This window comes from Zootoca vivipara, chromosome 11 (assembly GCF_965207765.1).
Source record: "Zootoca vivipara chromosome 11, rZooViv2.hap1.1, whole genome shotgun sequence".
Taxonomy (NCBI): Eukaryota; Metazoa; Chordata; class Lepidosauria; order Squamata; family Lacertidae; genus Zootoca; species Zootoca vivipara.
Window position 1 is genome coordinate 13,896,912 of NC_142594.1, and position 22,799 is coordinate 13,919,710.

Consider the following 22,799-nt stretch of genomic DNA (forward strand, 5'->3'; position numbering starts at 1 on the left):
GTCAGAAAGTTTTTCCGAATGTTTAGTCGGAATCCCCTTTCTTGCAACTTGAAGCCATTGGCCATTGTTGCTCTCTAAGGGACAGGGCCCATGCTGCAGCTCTGCAGATGGTTGCCTTAACCCACCTGAAGCTTCAGGGAACTGCAAGGAGCAACATGGAAAGCCTTGCCCTGGGTTTGCTCCCCCTTGGAGTTGGGATGAAGAAAAGGAGCGAGGATAAAAAAAAGGAAAGGAAAGAAGTGAGAGGCACATGCATGCAGCAGGAGAGCAGAAACAGGGGAAACTGTGTCCTATATTGAATCAATACAGGACATAGTGTTTTACATTGAAATAAGGGACAATCCTGTATTATAAAAAAGGTAAACGGCAAAGGACTCCTGGACGGTTAAGCCCAGTCAAAGGCAACTATGGGGTTCAGGCCGAGGGAGCCGGCATTTGTCCACAGACAGCTTTCCGGGTCATGGGGCCAGCAGGACTAAACTGCTTTTGGAGCAACAGGACACCATGACGGAAACCAGAGCACATGGAAGCGCCGTTTCTCTCCCCGCTCCATCGGTATCTACTTGCGCTGGCGTTGCTTTCCAACTGCAATGGGAGCTCACTCCATCACAGGTATTCGAACCGCCGACCTTCTGATCGGCAAGCCCAAGAGGTTCAGTGGTTTAGACCACAGCGCCACCTGCGTCCCTAATCCAACAGGTCGATCGCGATCTACTGGTAGATCGCCGCGAGGTTTTGGTAGATCGCGGTTGATCTCTGGTTCCCTTTCCTTAGCTTCGCTAAAACGGACTCCTTCCCCACCCCCTCGCTCCGCCCCCAATTGTTGTTTGATCTCTGGGACAACGGAGCTTTCTCTGTGCTGTTTTCATCCATAGCGATCTTTATGTGAGTGACTTTACCCCTTCGTCCCTTGCCTTTAACCCTCCCAAAAATGCTTTTTTAAACCCCCCAAAAGGTTTTTTTCCCTCCCTAAAAAACAACTTTGAGTTGAACCCCCCCAAAATGGGGGTAGACCACTGCCAGTTTTTAATTCTGAAAGTAGGTCGCAGTCTCTTGAGAGTTGGCCACCCCTGATGTTATATAGGACAGGTGGCAACCCTAACCTAAACATTACCATATGCAAACTCATTACCAGCAAGCGTTTGCACAACTGGTAAAATCTTTCTAGAAATTCCATTTCTTTCACAATCACATGGCTAGTGGAGCATTGTTAAAAGGGGGGGGGTGCGGAAAGGCTGGATTTTAGAGATGCCTAAGTAGCGACAGTAAAAATGGACTTGGCAACTCAAACTGATCTGCTTTGGTCACTCTGTTCTGCGCTTGAACCCTCTCTCTTTCTGTGCTCCTGGGTGTAGCAAATCACATTGGCATCCGGTCAACTCAAACACCATCTCCTCTGTCTGCCATCTCCGGATTGAAAGAGTAGGCGAGGACAACTTTGAAAAGCCCCAATTTTTTGGGATTGCATCTTTTTGTAGTATAATGTTTTTATTACGTTTTCCAAACGTGTTCCTGCCTTTTTGTCGGGCTGCAGCCAGTTGCCATGGAGATGATTAAGATGACTTATCAGGGGAGGCAGGCGGAAGAACCCGTCACAAAATAAATATCCTATTTTCATGTAAATCATCTCTGGTCATGATAATGAGACAGGGGAGAAGGTGAGAAAGGGAGAACTTGACGCCGTCAACACTGTCATTGCTGCGGCAAATGACAGCCAACGTTCACCATTAAGGTGTTGACGTTCCATTAAAAGTCTGAAGGCTATTCAGGCGGTGGGTGAATATTATCTCCCCAGCATCAATACCCTATTAAAGGAAAGGTGATTAAAGCTCTGCCCAAGGCATGATGGATAACAGCAGCAACCTGGGGAAAGAAAGACATAACGTCTTACAAGGACAGGAAGAAACACCATGGACAGAATAATTGCCACACACAGGAACAACAATGATATCGTTTTGAGTTCCTCACTTGCAGTTTTATAAATCATTAAATGTGTCAACACGAATAAAAGCTATTAATATTGCAGTTTTTGTATAGGGGATTATTACGATGACCGGAATGTAATGGAATTTAATAGGATTTTGGAACGCAGAAATAAAGAAAATAATCAAATCTAGCACATGGTGGCCCCCACTTTATCTAAATGATATAATTCCGTATTTGAACGATTGGTATTGATATTTGTATTATTAATTGGTATTGTTATAACGAGGCTATCATTGGACTGTAATGGAAAACTAATAAAAATTATTATTTAAAAAGGTATTTAAAAAAAATGCCAAAAAAAGGAGAGGGAAAGCCAAACCAATTTACCTAGTCATTCTGAGTTCTTTTAACATTTGCTCAACTGCTTCAATTTCTCCGTGAGGGAATTTGACCCTTTGAGAGCAACATCACATTCAAATGACTTCAGGCAAAAGAAAGAATAAATTGATTCCGGTTTCCCTTCATGCTAGCCTCCCGAGTGTTCATTCAAGCAGAAAAGAAGCTATACAGTCTGGAAGGAAATATTAGTTATTCATTAAAGGGTACTTTATGAGTCAAATCATTAAAGGGCCTGGGAAGTTAAAGGGTGAATCATTGACCCCCATCCAACTATTACTGTATAAACTTAACTCATATCTACATATGCACTCGTAGAAATATCTACCCAGAAGTAAGTTCGACACTGAGTTTAATGGGATATACTCCCAGGGAGAGGCGTATAGAATTGAAGCCTTAAATGGCAAGGTACTGGAAATAATGTACCACACCACAATATTTGAGCATCATATTTCCTAATTCTAAGTGTCAAAAAAAGAAGGTTATTTCTGTATGCCACTACTGCAGCCTGTGTTTTGTTAGCCCCAAAATGGAAAATGATTGAGGTCCCAACTAAAGAAGAATGGCAACTTAAACTGATGGGATATGCACAGCTTGTGTACCTAACATCTAGAATAAGACAAGCATGTTCAACAGGTAGATCGTGATCTACCAGTAGATCACTGGACGTCTGTGGTAGATCACTGGCTCGCTCCAAAGAAGCTCAACAACTTTGGCTCCGCTAAAAAAACTCAACAATTTTTCCCTGCCCTCCTAAAAAACGGGGCTTTCCTCCTCCCTAAGAAAGCTCAGCAACTTTGACCTGAACCCCCCAAAATGGGCCTTCCTCCTCCCTAAAAAAAAGCTTAACAACTTACCCCCCCAAAAGGGGGTAGATCACTGCCAGTTTTTAACTCAATGAGTAGATCACAGACTATTGGGAGTTGGCCACCCCTGCCATATGTGGTGGGATTGTAAAAATGTAAAGGGAAATGATATATAATGAATTGAAGAAAATGTTGAAAATGACATTTGTTAAACAACCAGAAGCCTTCCTGTTAGGTATTTTAGGGCAAGATCTGCCGAAAGAGAAGAGGACATTATTTATGTATGCTACTACGACGGCGAGAATTCTGATAGCACAAAAGTGGAAGACTGGAGAAATTCCAACCAAACAACAATGGCAAGAGAAATTGATGAATTATGCAGAACTGGCAAAATTGACGGATAGACTTTGAGAAAAGGAGAACAGTGACTTGAAAAAAGAGTGGGAACCATTTATAATATATTTGCAGAAAAAAAGAAGACTAATGACTTGATGGCAGGATTTAAATATACACATCTTTATTAGCAAATAACATTTAAAGCAACAAGGAAATGATATAGTGGATTTTTAAGAAACAGCAGTATGTAATAAGGGGGAAACAAACCAGAAGTGGAAGCTGGGGGAAGCCCGGGAGGGAAGGGAAGAGGTCATGTAATATAAATGTTATTGATATGAGATGTATGTAATGATAGAAAAAGAAAAGTGAATAAAAATGTAATTAAAAACAAAACAAAACATTTTTTAAATGGTCTTTTCTCATTTATTATCTCATACAGTGGTACCTCGGTTTTCGAACGTAATCCATTCTGGAAGACCGTTTGAGTTCCGAAACATTTGAAAACCCTAAAACTCAAAATGGAAATCTCAATACGGAAAACTCCATACAGAAGCTGCGTTTCCGGTTTGACTTCCGAGGCATGTTCGAAAACTGAAGCATTTACTTCCGGGTTTATGGTGTTTGAGTTCCAAAACGTTCATCAATGGAGATGTTCGAAAACCGAAGTATCACTGTATATATTTTTTAAACCGCAGGTTTTTACAATAATCCTGCCAGTGTCTAGATCTGTTTACAGCCTGTTTGCAAATACTCAACGAACCACTTCCATTCCTTTCTAAAAAGTTTGTCGTCTTGATTTCTTATTCTTCCGGTAAGTTTTGCAAACGTGAGACCCATCCTGTCCGTCTAAGAGCGAGTCAAAGATCCCGAAACTTGCAACGGAAAGAAGCAATGGCCCACGGGGGTCTCATCGGATCTCATTAATCCCAATATAAATATATGGCTTGAAGCAGTTGACAGATGCTAATGGATAAATGAAAGCCCAAAGGGTGTCATTATTTTCCAGCGAACCTTCTCCTTGCGGAGGCTTGCCGATTTGATGGCAACTAAAATCAATTTGCACAGATTCCTCTCCGTCAAGCCGTTACGATGACTGCAGAATGGGCGGCCCAATAAATGGCTCGGCATCACATCTGAAAAATGAGGGTGTGCACATGAGCGGCCCAGCTAATGCACATTCACGTTTGCACAATTGCCGTGCGCACACTTCCATGATGTTACTTAAAACAGTTTATCGCTGAGGCAAAAGGTTTCCTGAGCTTTTCAACAGTAAACCTGGATCTGGGAAGCTGGAAAATGCTGTTTCCACCAAACAGCTGGAAAATGATGAAGGGTGCGCCCCACAAAGAGGAAATGTGCACATGAATGCTTAACCTTCCCCAAACCCATTCCCCCTCCAGACACTTTAAAAATGATCATTAAGCAATAATCCTGGGAACTGTGGTTTGCTGAGGGCTGTTAGGGCAGCTAGACTGGTGACTGGGAGTGGCCATGACCATAGGACCAGGTGCGCAGCCTGGGAGTCATTTTGGACTCACAGCTGTCCATGGAGGCGCAAGTCAGTTCTGTGTCTAGGGCAGCTGTCTACCAGCTCCATCTGGTACTCCGGCTGAGAGCCTACCTGCCCGTGGACTGTCTCGCCAGAGTGGTGCATGCTCTAGCTATCTCCCGCTTGGACTACTGCAATGCCCTCTACGTGGGGCTACCTTTGAAGGTGACCCGGAAACTACAACTAATCCAGAATGTGGCAGCTAGACTGGTGACTGGGAATGGCTGCCAAGACCACATAACACTGGTCCTGAAAAACCTTCATTGGCTCCCAGTATGTTTCCAAGCACAATTTTTGGTCCTGACCTTTAAAGCCCTAAACGGCCTCGGTCCTGTATACCTGAAGGAGCGTCTCCACCCCCATCGTTCAGCCCGGACACTGAGGTCCAGCTCTGAGGGCCTTCTGGTGGTTCTCTCCCTGTGAGAAGTGAGGTTACAGGGAACCAGGCAGAGGGCCTTCTCGGTCGTGGCACCCGCTCTGTGTATTACTAAACGCACCCTGAAAATAATATGCTGAATTCCAAGTCTGCTTGTTGTCCCTTTTGTTTGTCATTGTATTGGGGGGGGCGGGTATCAAAAAAGGGAATCAGGTTACTCTCAGCCACTCCAACTTACAGCACTGAAATTGACCTTGGAACGCTGATGCCTGCTTATCCTTTTCACTCAATTTCAAACAATATTTCTCATAATTCAACAATTATCTGAGCACCAAACGGCATGGCATGTTGCTATCAATTGAACGTAAATCTGATTTTGAGCACTTTTATAAATCTCCTAGTCAAAACTGGAAAGTGGTACATATCACAATACTTGTGTACATGGGATGCAGGTGGCGCTGTGGTCTAAACCACCCAGCCTCTTGGGCTTGCCGATCAGAAGGTTGGCGGTTTGAATCCGCTCAGCGGGATGAGCTCCCATTGCTCTGTCAGTTGGAAAGTGCGCCAGTACAAGTAGATAAATAGGTACTGCTGCAGCGGGAAGGTAAACGGTGTTTCCGTGCACTCTGGCTTCCGTCAAGGAGTCCTGTTGCGCCAGAAGCGGTTTAGTCCTGCTGGCCACATGACCCAGAAAGCTGTCTGTGGACAAACGCCAGCTCCCTCAGCCTGAAAGCGAGATGAGCGCCCCAACCCCATAGTCACCCTCGATTGGACTTAACTGTCCATAGGTCCTTTACCTTTACATACCTTTGCTTGTGTACATGCTCGTCCTCTGTGATGACTTTTCCTGCCTTTTAAAATCACAGTTTTAACATTTAAACAGTTTTTTATTTCAACAAAAAGGACAGGCAGTTAGATGATACAAGGTGCGAAATCGAATGGTTAAACCAATCATAATACACAGTGCTTTTTTCTGGGGGGACGTAGGGGTACACATACCCCTAAACATTTTGTGAATCTAAGTTTGGCCTCATTGAGGGGCAGTATTTCAATATGAGTAGGAAAATGAGAGTACCCCTAAACATTTTTCCAGAAAAAAAGCACTGATAATTCAAATCAAAACACACGCGAGCTTTATCATATAATAACCCTCCAGAAAATTTCAAGCATAAATATCAAAGAAAGAGAAATTGCCTGGGTAGGTTTTCAACCATTTAATGAAGAACTCTGGTACCAAATATTTTGCTTTGGGATACAGATATTTGGGGGGGGGGAGCATAAAAATAAACAGTGGAGAATACGAAAGAGATTGCCCAGCCAGAGACGTCATTAAATCCCGGTAGAAAGCTGAGCTTGAAATATCCACTACACAAAAGAGAGATTTTGAAAGTTACTGTGAAGGTACAATGGCTGCTTTCTGTTCCGATTTCATTTTTGTCACCTCCTTGCCTGTAGGCTTCTTTCAAGGACCAAGAGAGCTCAGCCAGCGACGGAAAATAATGCCACGCAGAGAATACTCACGGAACACCATAAAATGGAGACTGAGGCACTAGCATGGTCTTCAAAGTCCTGGTCAACCCCATGAGAAATGAGAGGTCGACGGGACCAGACTGCTTTATTTGAAAGCCCCTTGGTGGAATCAAATCCCCCCACCCTAAACTGGCTGGCGATTACGTGCTGCACAACAGCACATCTGCAAAGGGTCCGAGGAGATTCTTGTTGAAAATGCAACGGATCCAGACCAGGTAGTTTGCGAAGGGCTTGATGTTGTCGGAAAAGGTGTGGTTCTGATGGGACAAGATAAAAGGCATGTACGTGTTCTCCCCTTGCTCCTGTATCCACACTTCGTATTTCACTTCCCTGACCTTCAGGTACTTCAGGTTCCAAGGGATCTGCCAGGACACAGAGAGTTTCGCTTCGCTGGTGCCCTGGACGGAGGTTTGGCACTTGGCATCTCTGACTTTGCCCGGGTAGAGGCCGCTCGTCCCCTTCTGCCTCTTGGGCCCAGGCTTCGTTTTCACCGTTTGCCTGATCGCCTGGATCAGGGAAGCGACGTTGACTTTTGTGTCCTGGTAGATGCGGAAAAGCCACTCAGGGTTGCGGCAGCAGAGGTGGCGCGGAACTTCGCCGCTTTTCACAATACGGTCTTGCTCCGCCTTGTCCAAGTGGGCAATTCCTCCTTGATCCCAAGGCCGGTCCGGATAAGTCACCGTGTTCTCCTTCTCGGTGTTCGTCCAGGCAATGTACTGGAGGTCCATGCCAGGGAGAGTAGACAGTGTTTTGTAAGGGGTGTAATGCTCAGGGTTGATGGCATAAGGGAAGAGTTCCACAACAGTGGCTCCTCTGGGCAGGAAGAGGGACATCGCCAGCTGCGCTCCGTGCATGCTGACCAGCATAGATGCATTGCTGATCAGGCGCACGATATCTGAAAAAGTGTGGTCTTCTATGGAAACGGTGATGGTTTTCATCTGGAATTCCTGGGCCAGTGCCAGAATAAGTTCTGCCTCATTGACAATTAGCCTGTTGATGGTCCGGCTGAAAACGACAATATATTCTTCGCCGGGCATCCCTTCCGAGCTCACGTTCAGCTTCTCCGCCATGAATTTGGTGAACTGTCGGATCTCGTTCCCGGAGACCAGGATGTTAGCCTTGGGCCCCTGGGGCTGGACGAACCCATACTGGTACCACGTGGTGATTTTGGACAGGCCCACGTACGACTTGGTAAAGCAAAGGAGCCGCCCCAGAGTCTTCAGCTGCTCTTTCAAAAGCGGTTGCTTCGTGCTCAGCAGCTTGTACAGCTCAAAGTGCAGGCCTTCGCCCCAGCCTTCCATGAAAAACAACCGGGCATCCAGGTCCAAATCTGGGAACTGCTGCATGGTGTAGAAGATCGGGAGGAGATCGTCGTGGAAAACATGCATCAGGTTGTCCGGGTTGAATCGATTCACAATCAGGGCCACGTCGGGGACAAACACCGGCTTGGGCATGTATTTGAGCGATGCGGAAGGCAGTTCCACGAAGTTGAAATACTGTGTGTTGTGGTCGTCCACCGAGGAGAGATCAAGGAGGGCAGGCTGGAATCTTCTGGAGCCCAGGTTGGGGAGCATGACCGAAGAGTTGCTGTGGAAGAAGATGAACTCCTCCGCCTCCGTGGAGTAGCAGAGGGATTCGAAACGGCAGATCCGGTCCGTGTGCATTCTCCCAGTGCACACCATCCTGGTGCCATCTTGGACCAAGGCTTGAAGAGCAGCATGGTAGTCGATGCGGACCTGAGAGAGCTCCTGCGTCTGGCGAGTGAGGACCAGCTCCTCTTCCAACACGAAGGCGTGATCTCGCAGCTTGATGTATTTCCACAGCACGGCTGCGAGGAGAGACACCAGCAAGGCATTAAACACAGCTGCTATGTTCATTCTGGATGCAAACCCTAGCAGGGGGGCAGGTGGCAAAGACAGAGGAAGAGGGAGGCATCCTGAGTCCTCTTTAACATTGTGGAACGAGGTCTAAAATAAGAAGGAGAGACAGAAACCCGGAGGAAAATTAATTATCATCTTGGTAATGTTCCTGTAAAGTTTCTTTTTTATATATATAAAAAGTAAGTTCAAACATTTTTCAGCTTTCATGCAAAGAGGAAGACATGCTGATAAAATTCAAAAATACTTTTCGAAGCAGCTGCACCAAACAGATTCCTCTCTAATTTTAGCAGTGCAAAAATGCGCGTCTCGCCGCAGACGGAGGCACAGATGGTACCAAATGGCTACCAAATAGAAAATGGTTTGCTCAACTATGCCTTATAAAAATTCATTGCTGGAGGAGTGTATGGGGAGGAAAATAAAGTACAATCGTACTTTGGATCCCAAACACCTTGGTACTTGGACATTTTGGCTCCCGAACGCCGCAAACCTGGAAGTGGCTGTTCCGGTTTGCGAACATTCTTTGGAACCTGAATGTCTGACGGGGCTTCCGTGGCTTCTGATTGGCTGCAGGAGCTTCCTGAAGCCAATCAGAAGCCGTGTTTGGTTTCTGAACATTTTGGAAGTCGAACGGACTTCTGGAACGGATTCCGTTCAACTTCCAAGGTACGACTGTATACAATGTTGTTCCTCTGGCTCAGACCGGGCAGGACTTTTGGATGTAATACCGGTAGAAATGTTCTCATCAGCGAGGAGAACAACAACCTAAAAAAAACCCAAATAGCAGCTTGTCCAGAAAGGCTGGGCAAGGATGGCAACAAGAGGGAAATGGTCAAGAGCCTTTCCATGGCAATATATAGGCATTGAATCCATCGACATAAAGCTCCGAGGGCCAAGTTAAACTCTGGTGTGGAGGGGGCGGGAATCAAAACTTTTTAAAAAGTTATCCCAACCCAGTCATGATTACATTATTACATGACATGAACATTATTCCTCAACCTACAGTACAAGCTTAGAAGACATTTGAAGGCAGCCCTGTTTAGGGAAGTTTTTAATGTTTTATGTTGCTTTAAATATTCTGTTGGGAGCCGCCCAGTGTGGCTGGGAAAACCATGCCAGATGGGCGGGGTATAAATAAGAATAATGATGATATGTTGTTGTTGTTGTTGTTGTTGTTAGATGGTGGAGAAAAAGAGATGTGTTCATTTAAATACTGCACGGCCCATCTCTTGACCAAAAGAAGGGAAAACAATGAGTCTGAAGGGTAGTCTTTTTATAAAAGCAGAATGAGCAACTGAGTATCTGTATGTGTAACCAGCACACCTAATAAAGCATGACTGCAATTAACACTCACCAAGCAAACTTAATAATTTCAAGAAACTGCCACCTCTTTTTACTATGCAGAAGTGTCGTCAAGGGCAGATTAAGGGTTCAGGACATGTAGGAATGCACACCTGAGCCCACTTTAGCGAAGAAAAAGTAAGAAAGTGAAACCCCACCCCCACTAAGATGGAGGAAGGCATACCCTCCAACATTTCTCCGATGAAAATAGGGACGCCAATAATAATAATAATAATAATAATAATAATAATAATAATGTTACTGTTTATACCCCAACCATCTGACTGAGTGGCCTCAGCCACTCTGGGCAGCTTCCAACATATATAAAAACATAATAAAACATTAAACATTTAAAAAACCTCCCTCTACAGGGCTGCCTTCAGATGTCTTCTAAAGGTTGTATACTGTATTGGCTTGAATATAAGCCAAAATTCACCAAATTCCGACCATGAATTAAACTGCGGCTTAAATTTGCGACCTTACAAAAATGGGCTTTTACGATATCGCTGCTGAAACAGACATACGGTAAAACGGAACAGGTGAGAGTGCCTGCAGAATTTTAAGGGAGCGGCTTGTATTCGGGTGCGGCTTATATTTGGGCCAATACGGTAGTTATCTTCTTAGCTCGGGGGCTCACATAACTCCATACCCGCCAACATTACTCCAACGAAAATAGGGACGCCCTATTCCATACCCTCCAACATTGCTCTGATGAAAATAGGGACGTCCTAGGGAAAAGCGGGACATTCGGGAATCAAATCAGAACCGGTACATCCAAGACTGACCCTGGAAAAGAGCGATACTTATAAGGTCTGCACTGAGTTAAGCACTAACGCTTCCTACAAACGCTTCCTCTTACCGGGAGCTAGATGATACACAGGGACATCAAATCAGAAACTGGGACGGCTTCTGTAAATCCCTGGAAAATAGGGACACTTGGAGGGTCTGGGTAGGAGGAAACCCTGAAGAAGCTTTCTTGCAAGGAAACAAGCTCTGTAGCTTTCCTGCCCACTCTCTGCCTTCTGCCAAAGTCCTGTAACAGCTGCAAGAGCAGGCGTTTTGTGTTTCATTTGCAAACCCAAAGTGCCGTCTCTCGACTCCTCCTGCAGAGGCAGTCTGAGCATGCTCCAGCCGTCAAGTTAGCGGTTTCCTATTGCTCCAGCTGGCTCACCTCAATTTACCAGCCGCCCTGTGGTCAGCCTTCCACTCGGGATTATCTGCTGCCGTTCCTGAAAATCCACAAATGACCCTGAAGGAGCGTCTCCACCCCCCATCGTTCAGCCCGGACACTGAGGTCCAGCACTGAGGGCCTTCTGGCGGTTCCCTCACTGCGAGAAGCCAAGTTGCAGGGAACCAGGCAGAGGGCCTTCTCGGTGGTGGCGCCCGCCCTGTGGAATGCTCTCCCATCAGATGTCAAAGAGGAAAACAGCTACCAGATTTTTAGAAGACATCTGAAGGCAGCCCTGTTTAGGGAGGCTTTTAATGTTTAATAGATTATTTTATTTCGTTTTTCTGTTGGAAGCCGCCCAGAGTGGCTGGGGAAACCCAGCCAGATGGGCGGGGTATAAATAATAAATTATTATTATTATTATTATCCACATCATTGAGACCTGGTGCCATTTGGTAAAGCTCAAGTGTTTGCCTGGGAGGCAGACAGGAAGCCTGTTGTGCTTTTAAGGCAATTAAACATCCAAAGAAGAGGCCAAGCATACAGTATACATACATGAAGAAGACTGGGGGAGAAAAATAATTTTCAACCACGAGGAAAAGAGAAGGCAGCTGAATTACCTCCCCCCCCCCCCGGTTCCTATCAAACTAGTCCTACTTATGATGGTTGGGGATACGGTTCAGTGCCGACAAACTACCGTACATTTTCTCCAAGCATGCTATATCTAAGCGATAGGCTATTTCTTGGCAGAAAATCCATTTTCCTAGGCTGCAATCTCCTGTACGGTTTAGGAGTGAGCTATTTTGATTCCACACAAGAGTAGCAGAAGATAGCAGCTTTAGACGGGAGATTAGGAAGAAAACCGAAAAATGCACCTCATCGATTCATTGGACTAGTTGAGTGTTTTCCAAACTTGAGTCTCTGGCTGTTTTTTGGGACTACAACTCCCATCATTCCTAGGTACCAGGACCAGTGGTCAGGGATGGTGGGAGTTGTAGTCCAAAAAAGCACCCAGAGCATCACTGGGTGTTCAGTTCTTACTGGTGGCAAGTGAACAGGCATGATGGTGCCGATGGAAAGCAGCTAAGCACAACATGCGCGAATGCTTCAGCACAAAATCAAATCCTGATTTTAAGTGGAACCCACAGATACACAGCATTTAAAACTCTGAGCATAGTATCTTGATTGGTGATTGAGTGGAATAGGGAGGGCAGGAATAGAGCATGGCCACATATTTCACAGCAGCAAAATACACCCGGGGGCAAGGCAGGGGCGTCGCAATGGGGGGCGATGCGCCCCAGGTTCCACTCTGGGGGGGGTGCCACTTGGCGCCCCACCCCCGCGACTCCCAAGCCGAGCCTCCAGTCTCCCAGCAAAAAGTCCGCTCGGCGCACACCAGGGGGGTGGGGGTGGCAAGTGGAATTCCCCGCCGCCGCGCCGAGCGGGCTTTCTACCTGAAGCTGGAGGCACGTGGCTTTGGAGTCACTGGGGGGTGCGGCAATACCCCGCTACGTAACACGCATACGCAGCATCGCACTGTGCATGCGTGTTATGTAGCAACACATGCATCGTTACGTAGCGATGCCGCGCGCCCCCCAGGTGCACGGCAATTTGCCGTCCTGGGTGTCGGAGCGGCTTGCTACGCCACTGGGGCAAGGAATTCTTGAATTGGTGAACTCACACGCACAAAATATGTGGAGGGAACATTCTTTCATATGTGGTGGACCTGTAAAAGGGTAAAAGAGTACTGGGAAATGATCCATAATGAATAGGAAAAAATGTTTTAAAATACTCCCCCCCCCAAAAAAAACAGAGTCCTTTCTGCTGGGGATAATTCAGACTGAAATTCCCAGGTGTCAAAAAAGGTTATTTATGTATGCTACTACTGCGGCCTGTGTTTTGTTAGCCCAAAAATGGAAAACGAGCAAGGTCCCAACTAAAGAAGAATGGCAACTTAAGTTGACAGAACATGCACAACTCGCAGACTTAACATATAGAATAAGAGAACAAGAAGAACATAGGTTTAAAGAAGATTGGAAAACATTTATTGAATGTATGGGAAATAACTGAAAACGTTGGCAGCATTAAGATAAAGTCAACAGTGTAAACAAGTTTGGATGGATGCAATAAAGGAATACTGAATGATATAGTTTTTGTAAAATATGCAGGGATTTATTATACGCAAAAAGGAACCATGGAAAGAGAAGAAGGGAAATCTTTGATAACTTACAGATGCAAAATGAGTATTTTAAATTGTAAAACAGAAAACTTAATAAAAATTATATATATATATAAAAAAACAAAACAAAACCCTCCATTACTCGCATTTTGAATGACAGAGTCCTAGGAAGTCAGGGCCACATGAATTTTTCTGAATGCTTTGGTTGTCTCCAGTAAAAACTTTCCTCCCACATGAAGGTAGGAGCTTCTTATGTATATAAGATCTCCCAGAACAGGAAACCATGCCATGCAATGAAATCCTAAACATTCATAGATTTGAACATACCTACCAGCACCTGAAGATTCAAAGCAAGTTGATTTTCTGATTCCTCTTCAGGGCTTGAATATCCAGGCCGGACGTCATACTCCTTGACGTTTGCAGCTGTAAAAAAATCACCGGCTGGACTGTGCTGAAAAACAAACCAAGGGAGATAAATCAGACACTCGCAATATCTGCATTTTTTTTCAATCACATTGCTAAACTGTATGCCAAAAGCCCATGTCACAGCATTTTGCAATAATGCTAGAGTCCTTTAGCGGCTGCTTTATTTTTTTATCAGTAACGGACTCGCGGCAGACCGATGGCGAGTGCAATGTGTAATGAAATGCGGTGCAGCAAAAATTAGTATACAGCGAGGCACATTGGGGCAAAATATATTCTGTACCGCAGCTTCTGATGGGGACTGAGCCGGCGGTGACTTAACAGGAAAGAGCTCTTGGGATCATAGTGGATTGCGCCAGAAAATGTCAACCCGGCAGCTGTGAGAAAGGTGAATTCCATGTTTGGGATAGCCAGGAAAGGGATCCAAAATAAAATGGCCACTCTCGTGATGCCTAGGGTGAATAATTTTGTCTGTTTCTAAACCTGGGGAGGAGGTAAGTGGCCATAAATTTCTAACATCTCACATTTGCAGTCTGTGCAGCAAAGCACCTCCCATCTTTTAAAAGATGCAGTCGCTCTGTAAGAAAGCACCAGGGATGATTTATTTATTAGATGGACCATTAATGAGCTCGACTCACCATTTCTGGAACACGCTGCATTTCAAAGCGCAAACTTTTCCTCTGTATGTACCTGCTTGCAAGTGGCAGTAAGGCTCTCACAATTGCTCACTCACTCAGGGACCCTTATATCAACAGGGGGTGATCAGAAGGCAAGGCAACCATGAGCTAAGCTACCAGGCTGCTGCATAACTCCTACGCTACCATATAAATATCCATTCATTATATTCATTTCACCCTTCTCCCCAAAGGAGTCCAGGATGGCAAACACAAAAAAGGAACGAAACAATACAGCTAAAATTAAAACATACTGTACTGAGACCCCACCTGCCTGCAGACTGTCTCGCCAGAGTGGTGCATGCTCTAGTTATCTCCCGCTTGGACTACTGCAATGCGCTCTACGTGGGGCTACCTTTGAAGGTGACTCGGAAACTACAACTCATCCAGAATACGGCAGCTAGACTGGTGACTGGGAGCGGCCGCTGAGACCACATAACACCGGTCTTGAAAGATCTACATTGGCTCCCAGTATGTTTCCGAGCACAGTTCAAAGTGTTGGTGCTGACCTTTAAAGCCCTAAATGGCCTCGGTCCAGTATACCTGAAGGAGCGTCTCCACCTCCATCATTCTGCTCAGACACTGAGGTCCAGCACCGAGGGCCTTCTGGCAGTTCCCTCGTTGCGAGAAGCCAAGTTGCAGGGAACTAGGCAGAGGGCCTTCTCGGTGGTGGCGCCTGCCCTGTGGAACGCCCTCCCAACAGATGTCAAAAAGGAAAACAACTACCAGACTTTTAGAAGACATCTGAAGGCAGCCCTGTTCAGGGAGGCTTTTAATGTTTAATAGATTATTGTGTTTTATTCTTCTGTTGGAAGCCTCCCAGAGTGGCTGGGGAGACCCGGCCAGATGGGTGGGGTATAAATAATAAATTATTATTATTATTATTATTATTATTATTATTAATTTTCTGAAAGCCATCAAGAACACGGCACGGGACAAAGTTGGCTAGGCTGTGGCAAAATCTGCAAAATTGCCCCCCGTCTGTCTTGCTTGATGCCGTTAGGGGTATACAAAGGGCATCACTTCCAATTCCACCCAGTAGGCATCATACACAGTGCTGTTTCTGTTCCACTGCAGCCTTCTGCCAATAGCTATGTTCTTTGTCTTGCTGTCTGCTGTTGTCATGACATTACTCCAGTCCATTCACTTCAACGCAAGGAGAGCGCAGTACAGATGCGTCGGGAAGCGGAATCAATTGCATTATCGCTTGTTCGACTGAAAGCAACAGCGGCAGCAAATAGCAATCTTGAGCATCGACTGACTTCCATTTGAGACATAGGATGAATAAGCAAAACAAACAGCCAGCAACTTCCTCTCCTGTTTTCGTCAGACTTCTCCGGCATCCTTGGATGTCCTAGATGTGGCCTGGGAATCGTTTGGCCAAAAAGGACGTAGACCTATTGCAAATTGCAAGACCTAAGGCAGGGGCAGGCGACCTAAAGCCCAGGGGCCAGATGCGGCCCAATCGCCTTTTCAATCCGGCCCGTGGACAGTCTGAGAATCAGCATGCTTTTACATGAGTAGAATGTGTCCTTTTATTTAAAATGCATCTCTGGGTTATTTGTGGGGCATAGGAATTCGTTCATTTCCCCCCAAAAAATATAGTCCGGTCCCACACAAGGTCTGAGGGACAGTGGACCAGCCCCCTGCTGAAAAAGTTTGCTGACTCCTGCCCTAAGGCACTTCAAGTATCTGTTACACCGTATCCCTTACAACTCACCAGGAATGCCATGTATTTTTCATAACTGACTGATGCTGTATTTCAAACCAGAGACGTAAGGTGTTTGGGGTTGTTTTCACACCAACAGAAGCAAATCCACATTAGGTACCAAGACATCCTTTGAAGTAACTGCATTTAGTACCTGCATTCAGGGCAGAGCTGCAGTGCGGTGGATACATACGAAGTTGGATCCACATTTGGGCTGCTCCTTCACATCAGATAGCCACAACGTTAAGTCTCTGGTTAGCATGTTGTGCTAAGCTTTGGCTCGGTGTGTTGTCCAAACCCAAATTTGTGGCTTAGCTCTCGTAGACAAACCACAAGCCATAACCCATAGGGCAGACCTTGGTCACAGCTCATAGTTCATCTGCAAAGAGCTAAACCATGGGCCCAGGTTCAGAGGAAACACTAAGGCAAACCATGGTTTTTTAGATCAACGCAGAAGCAGAAAGAATGGGGAGGAGCCACATGGTTGCACATTCTCTCCTAAACCATGGCTTGGCTTGGCATGGCATGGCATAAAAGCAACTTCAATGGGGAGTATGTGCAATGTATTGTACATTAATTGGAGAAACACGAATACCTGCTTAATTCTCCCACTGAAGACACAAAAAGAAAAGACTCAGATGTGCTAATGTTCTTCTAAGCAGAATCAATTGTGTGACGATTATGGGTTACTCAAACAGCGCTATGCTGTCAGATTTTGAACACCCGTTTCAAAAACAAAGATAGATGTGCCTGGCCAAAAAAGTAACTCCCTATTTTTTTATTAATAACCCATAGCCCTCGGGACCGCAATGTGAACTTCAGTATTCAAAGCTGTAGGACTACTATGCATTTTTGCCCGGGTTAAGACGAGATCAGCTGTCACCAACAATCTACTTCCCCGGTGAAATATTATGCAACAGAGAGAGAGAGAGAGAGAGAGAGAGAGAGAGAGAGAGAGAGAGAGAGAGAGAGAGAGAGAGCGAGAGAGAGAGAGAGCAAAGGGAAAGATGTTTGTAAGGATCTTTTGAAAGGGAGAGTCAAAATATTTGCAAAGCATGATGAACAGAACAGAGAACGAGAGCACTCCGGGAGAGTGGTTTGGGAAAAGTCTCAAAGGCTAAACAGAGAGGTCTGTACTTGGTCCCTGGGCCTGAGGTTCCTCACCCCTACAGCAGAGGATGGAAGGGGAGAGCTTGGGGATTCAGCAATCTCATGCTTCCACTCCACCACCCAAAACAAAAATCTGGCACAAGAAGATTGGTCTTCTTCATTCTGCCTGCACATAGCGGAAAGCTCTAGACTGAAACTGTTCAGCAGTATCTGAAACAGGCACCCCATCTCCAAATACCCCGAAGAAAATGCCAATCACGCAAGCAACCATTTTGACCTCTCAGACATCTCTTGTGGTGGCCTAGTTTGCATGGCACACCAAGTCAAACCATGGTTTAGCATGAATGTGCAGGAAGGCTCCCGGAGATCCCTTTGCTCCTCCTTGGTCGTTCTGCTGCCGCACCATGTAAGCTAAACCATAAAGCCAGGTTTAGATGACTTGCTAGGACAAACCATGGCTTAGCTCAGCAGCAGAATGATTTCAAGAGGAGCAAAGAAGCCACAATCTTCTCTCCAGGAGCTCACGTGTTCACGCTAAGCTATGGTTTGGCTTCAAACAACATGGAAACCATGTTTCCAGACAACAATTGTGGTTCCCAACTTTTCCCCACATGTACCACTGCTATAGCAATTGTACTCAATGCTGTCATATAATTTCTACTGCTTCTTTTCTTCCTTATGTTGCTTTTTCTCGTATCCATAGAACGAAAAAATGCCAGATGAAATAATAAAATAAAATGAAAACAAAAATAAAACAATACAATTAAAAACAAGTCTGATATTTAATGTATGACGCACAGGGATCAGTGGTGGTCTATGGACCACAGTTTGGGAACCACTGTGCTATACAAGTGTTTTCTAAGCTTTGGTCTGCAGGTGTTGTTGGACTACAACTCCCATCATCCCTAGCTAGCAGGATCAGTGGTTAGGGATGATGGGAACTGTAGTTCAAAAACAGTGGGAGCCCCCAGTTTGGAAACACAGTGCTGTACTGTTGAGGTACAACTCTTCCTAAGCAGCCCAAAGTAACACAGGATAATAAACACACTTCACAGCAACATTATGAAATATTTTCTTATCTCTCACCAGCTTTTTGCTCCCTTTATTGTTCATGGCTTTCTGACCTTGGCTGGTGAAGAGAAATCAATAAAATCAATGTTAACATCTGTTGTTTAGGCTACTGCATATGATAATTAATTCTTCTTCTTTTAAAGCAGTTATTTGTATTGGGGATATTCCCCCCACCCAGTTGAGTATTTTACAGTGCATCCATATGCATGTTTATTCAGAAATAAGTCCCATGGATTTCAGAGGGGCTTACTCCCAGGTAAGTGAGATTGAAGGCTTGTGAAGGGTAACTAGACAGAGGGAGGTCTGTAAAATATAGAGGAGCAATCCATTGCCCCCCAGATAACTTACTGTACCCAGATATACCCCCACAATAAATTAGAAAAGGTGAGTGAGCCCTCTGCCTCTATCCTGGTCATGAGACACACAAGAAGAAGCCCGGGGGGCCTTGACCTTAATCACATCTCACAATGTCGTCCAAGGTTGTGATGTACGCTTTGAAAAGAATAGCTTTAGAGTACAATAGCTCTGGCATAGCTTACTTCTGAAAAAGCGCTTGGAAACAAATGTGAATCTTTGGGCCCTTGCAGACTGGTGTTTTACTTGTGGGTAGGGCTGGTTTTCAACTGATATATCACAATGTCTGAAATAAGGATGGAGCTATGAAGAGGCCTTGGCCAGCTTCACAGTCCCGTCCCCCCCAATTGTGTGTGTGTGTGTGTGTGTGTGTGTGTGTGTTTTTCCATAACGCACAGACATCATGATTCGCAATACTGTATAATGCCAGATCAAAAATTATGAAACCAACATTGTGGTATGGACTTCAAACCAGTTTTGGATGGTATGTCGATCAAAGCACAGAGCGAGCATTCAGAGCATCATAGGCTGCAGGGATGTTGCACGACAAAGTCATAAAGGGCGCTGTCCTATGTACACTTAATGCAGCGGGACTTACTTCTGCGTAGAAGCACAGAAGAGTGTGCTTTAAGTGACGAATACCCACGTATACCTTCAGAGCCGTCTTTCTCATACGGCGTAGTGGTTCCTTGCGCCAGGGCGCAGGCCTCTCGGGGGAGCAGGCCACTCAGCGAGTGGGGGAGCTGCGTGGCTTTGCCGGCGGTCTCCCCTTTCCCTGCACGCCCACCAGATGCTCCCCGTCAAACATATGGCTGGCGGGCGCGCAGCTTCCCTCCCAAACCTCTGCGGGGACTGCTCTCCCGCAGCGGCATGGGGAGAGCTGTGCATGCACACACACCCATGGCTGGCAGTGCGCAGCTTCCCCCCCACTATCCGCGGTAATTTAGGGGTGCTGAGCGGATATTTGCACCCCGGCGCCACATCTGCTAAAGACGGCGCTGCATACCTTATATAAGTCTATCTGAGTTGTATGGAGACGCGCCACAATTATGAATGGCAGCACATAGGAACCCCACGATCAGGCACAAATACTACACCCAAACATAGGCACATGCCCATCTTTGCCAGTCTATGGGCTTTGGACGTTCAGAGGACGCAATGGGTTGGGGTTTTTTAAGAGGAGGAAAACCCAAGAAGCAGTGCTCCCTAATGGCTCGCTACAGGGCATATAACTCTTAAGTAGATACTTGGTATAGTTGAACTCCTATTTGCTCCTTGTGTCCTCCACTTGTAAAATACGACAAAAGATTTAAAGACCTTATCCCCCCCCCTCCCCGAAAGGACAGGAGTTTACACTCAAGTCAAATTTCAGATCCAACGAAGTACGGAAGGAATGCCGCGGGGGATAAGAGATCCACACTAATATTCCTTCCCCGGTTCACAAGCAGCACTGGGTTGCTAACATTTCCTAAATGTCATAAAGCACCATTAAAAACTATCTATCCATCGTTGGCAGCATTAAGGTAAATTCAACAGGGTAAATAAGTTTTGATTAATGTAATAACGGAATACCAAATGGTTTGGTTTGTGTTAAAATAGGCAGGGATATGTGGTATGCCAAATGAACCATGAAAAGAGAAGAAGGGAAGTCACTGATATTTTAGGGATGTTTAAATGAGTATTCAAAATTGTGAAACAGAAAATTTTATACAATTTATAAAAAATAAAGATTAAATAAAAATCTACCTACCTACCCAGTGCTTTTTTTCTTAAAAAATGTTTAAGGGGTACTCTCATTTTCCTACTCATATTGAAATATAAGGCCAAACTTAGATTCACAAAATGTTTAGGGGTATACGTACCCCTGCGTGCCCCCAGAAAAAAAGCACTCTATCTTTCTATCTATCTATCCAGTGCTTTCCCCCCTTTAAAATGTTTAGGGGTGCTCTCATTTTCACTCAAGAAAATTACAATTTTATAGCTCAAATTGGGAAAAATGAATACAGTAAATGGAGAAAAGTACAAAGATTCACAAAATGATTAGAGGTATGTGTACCACTTCGTCCCGCCCCGCCCCCCCCAAAAGCACTGTCTGCCCATCCATCCATCTACCACGGCGAAATAAAGCCCTTATCATTCATCAGCCATCTAAAACTTACCCCGATCCCGCACTTGGCCTGATCAACTGGGCATTTCTCCGCTTCGTGTGCGTACTAAGAGCCTGCGCCGGAGCATCTCTAGCACCAAAATCTCACGCACACAAACACACACAAGCACGCGAAATAAATGAATAAATCGGAATATTCTGCCCTCAAATCAGGATCTTGCAGTCAGAACGCCATCGAAACAACGGAGGGTGTCTAACAGGAGCGGGGGAGGATTTCTCTGCGCGTTCTATGGAACGTCCAGAGATGATCAACGTTCCATTCTGGAACTCCGGCGCGCGGGTGGGCATTGATCCTGCAAATCATCCATTTGCAGCCTCTGCCACCCCCCCCCAAATGCCCTGCAGCCCCCTCTACCGGCCAGGTGCCAAACCTCACCCCCTGCCGACGCTGCTGCTGCCGCTGCTTTTCCTTCCTAGGACACTGCAGCAGTTCTTGCGGCGGCGGCGGCTTCTCCTTCTCTCTCTCCCGATTCGGGAGCGCGATGCCGGCTGAGCAATCCGCCTTGGCACCGAATTAGCCCCCCGGCGCCGAGCAGGAGCGACGGGACGGTTCGCGCGAAGGAGGGAGGAGCGGAAACTTGGAAAGGGAGAGAAAGAAGGAGGGAAGGGTGGAAGGAGGGAGGGAAGGGAGGGGAGCAGGAGCCTCTAGCCCCGCCCTTTTCTGTGATAGACAGGCCGCTCCTCCCTTGATCATCGCTGGGGGAGGGGACCTGGGGAGGCGGGCCGTGGGCCGCCCTTTCTCTCTTTAATGCGGGGGGGGGGGGTATTTCGGGAGGGAGGAAGCTGGGAAAAGGCTGAATCATTAAAGCCAGTTGGCTTCTTCTAAGGAAGGGAGTGCGGGGGGGGGGATCTGTTTGCAAGAGGGAATCCTGTAGAGCGCGTGCACAAGGCAGAGAGTGGGTCACACATTGCATGGGGTCCACACGTCTCTTTCTTCCCGGAGTAATGCATGACGCAAGCAGACTTGAGCCAGAACGTCTGGCTTCAGTCGCAGGTTCTTAAACTCAGGGTCGTGGGTTCGAGTTCCGCGTTGGGGGGAAAAACAAACCCTGCATTGTTGGACTGGATAACCCCTTGGGGTCCCTTCCATGTCTACAATTCAAGGATTTTATGAAACCCCCACCTTCACCAGGAAGTTCTGTGTGTGACCACTTTAGAGGGATGTTAGGATGTGGGGTGGAGAGAGAGGTCTAACACAAAGAGGATATAAGATGCACTTTTAAAGACACGGGAGAGATCCAGGCCTAGTTGTGAAGCTGTAATAACAGATGCTTTTGCACAGAACTCAAGGTGAGTTTGTTATCCCAGGAAACATGCATCTGAAGGCTGTGGGTATGAGTCTTTGAGCAGAAGTAAGGGTCCGGAGATGGGACGCGGATGGTGCTGTGGTCTAAACCACAGAGCCTAGGGCTTGCCGATCCGGCAGTTCGAATCCCTGTGATGGGGTGAGCTCCCGTTGCTCGGTCCCAGCTCCTGCCAACCAACCTAGCAGTTCGAAAACACGTCAAGTGCAAGTACTGTAGATAAATAGGTACTGCTCCGGAGGGAAGGTAAACGGTGTTTCCGTGCGCTGCTCTGGTTCGCCAGAAGCAGCTTAGTCATGCTGGCCACATGACCCAGAAGCTGTACGCCGGCTCCCACAGCCAGTAAAGCTAGATGAGCATCGCAACCCCAGAGTCGTCTGTGACTGGACCTAACAGTCAGGGGTACCTTTACCTTTAAGGGTGCGGAGAGCCTGTTTATGTCGACTCGTTATCAAACGCCTCATAGTTGGTATATCGTTTAAAATAATATAAAGTTGAATTCTG

At 46.1% G+C, this 22,799-nt stretch overlaps 1 protein-coding gene across 8 annotated transcripts; it reads right to left on the reverse strand.

The window, feature by feature from the left end:
* Nucleotides 1-3,623: 3,623 nt before the first annotated feature.
* On the reverse strand, nt 3,624-21,854 carry POMGNT2 (protein O-linked mannose N-acetylglucosaminyltransferase 2 (beta 1,4-)). Of its 8 annotated transcripts, XM_088653840.1 has the most exons (4): nt 21,368-21,636; nt 13,812-13,935; nt 10,832-10,923; nt 6,589-8,886 (listed from the first exon to the last, which is right to left on the reverse strand). In XM_088653840.1, the coding sequence occupies exon 4, from the start codon at nt 8,794-8,796 to the stop codon at nt 7,060-7,062; it is 1,737 nt and encodes a 578-aa protein (XP_088509966.1). In that variant the 5' UTR covers nt 8,797-8,886; nt 10,832-10,923; nt 13,812-13,935; nt 21,368-21,636; the 3' UTR covers nt 6,589-7,059. The 8 variants fall into 8 exon arrangements, 7 of the variants coding, with proteins under 7 accessions (XP_088509966.1, XP_088509964.1, XP_088509965.1 ...); XR_015946327.1 differs by lacking the exons at nt 6,589-8,886; nt 10,832-10,923 and adding an exon at nt 3,624-4,597 and having other exon boundaries at nt 21,368-21,854; XM_088653838.1 differs by lacking the exon at nt 10,832-10,923 and having other exon boundaries at nt 13,816-13,935; nt 21,368-21,649.
* Between the last annotated feature and the right edge of the window lie 945 nt (nt 21,855-22,799).

What these genes read in the sequence shown, in the direction of transcription:
- POMGNT2 (XM_088653838.1), bottom strand. Translation starts at nt 8,796, where the DNA reads ATGAACATAGCAGCTGTGTTTAATGCCTTGCTGGTGTCTCTCCTCGCA.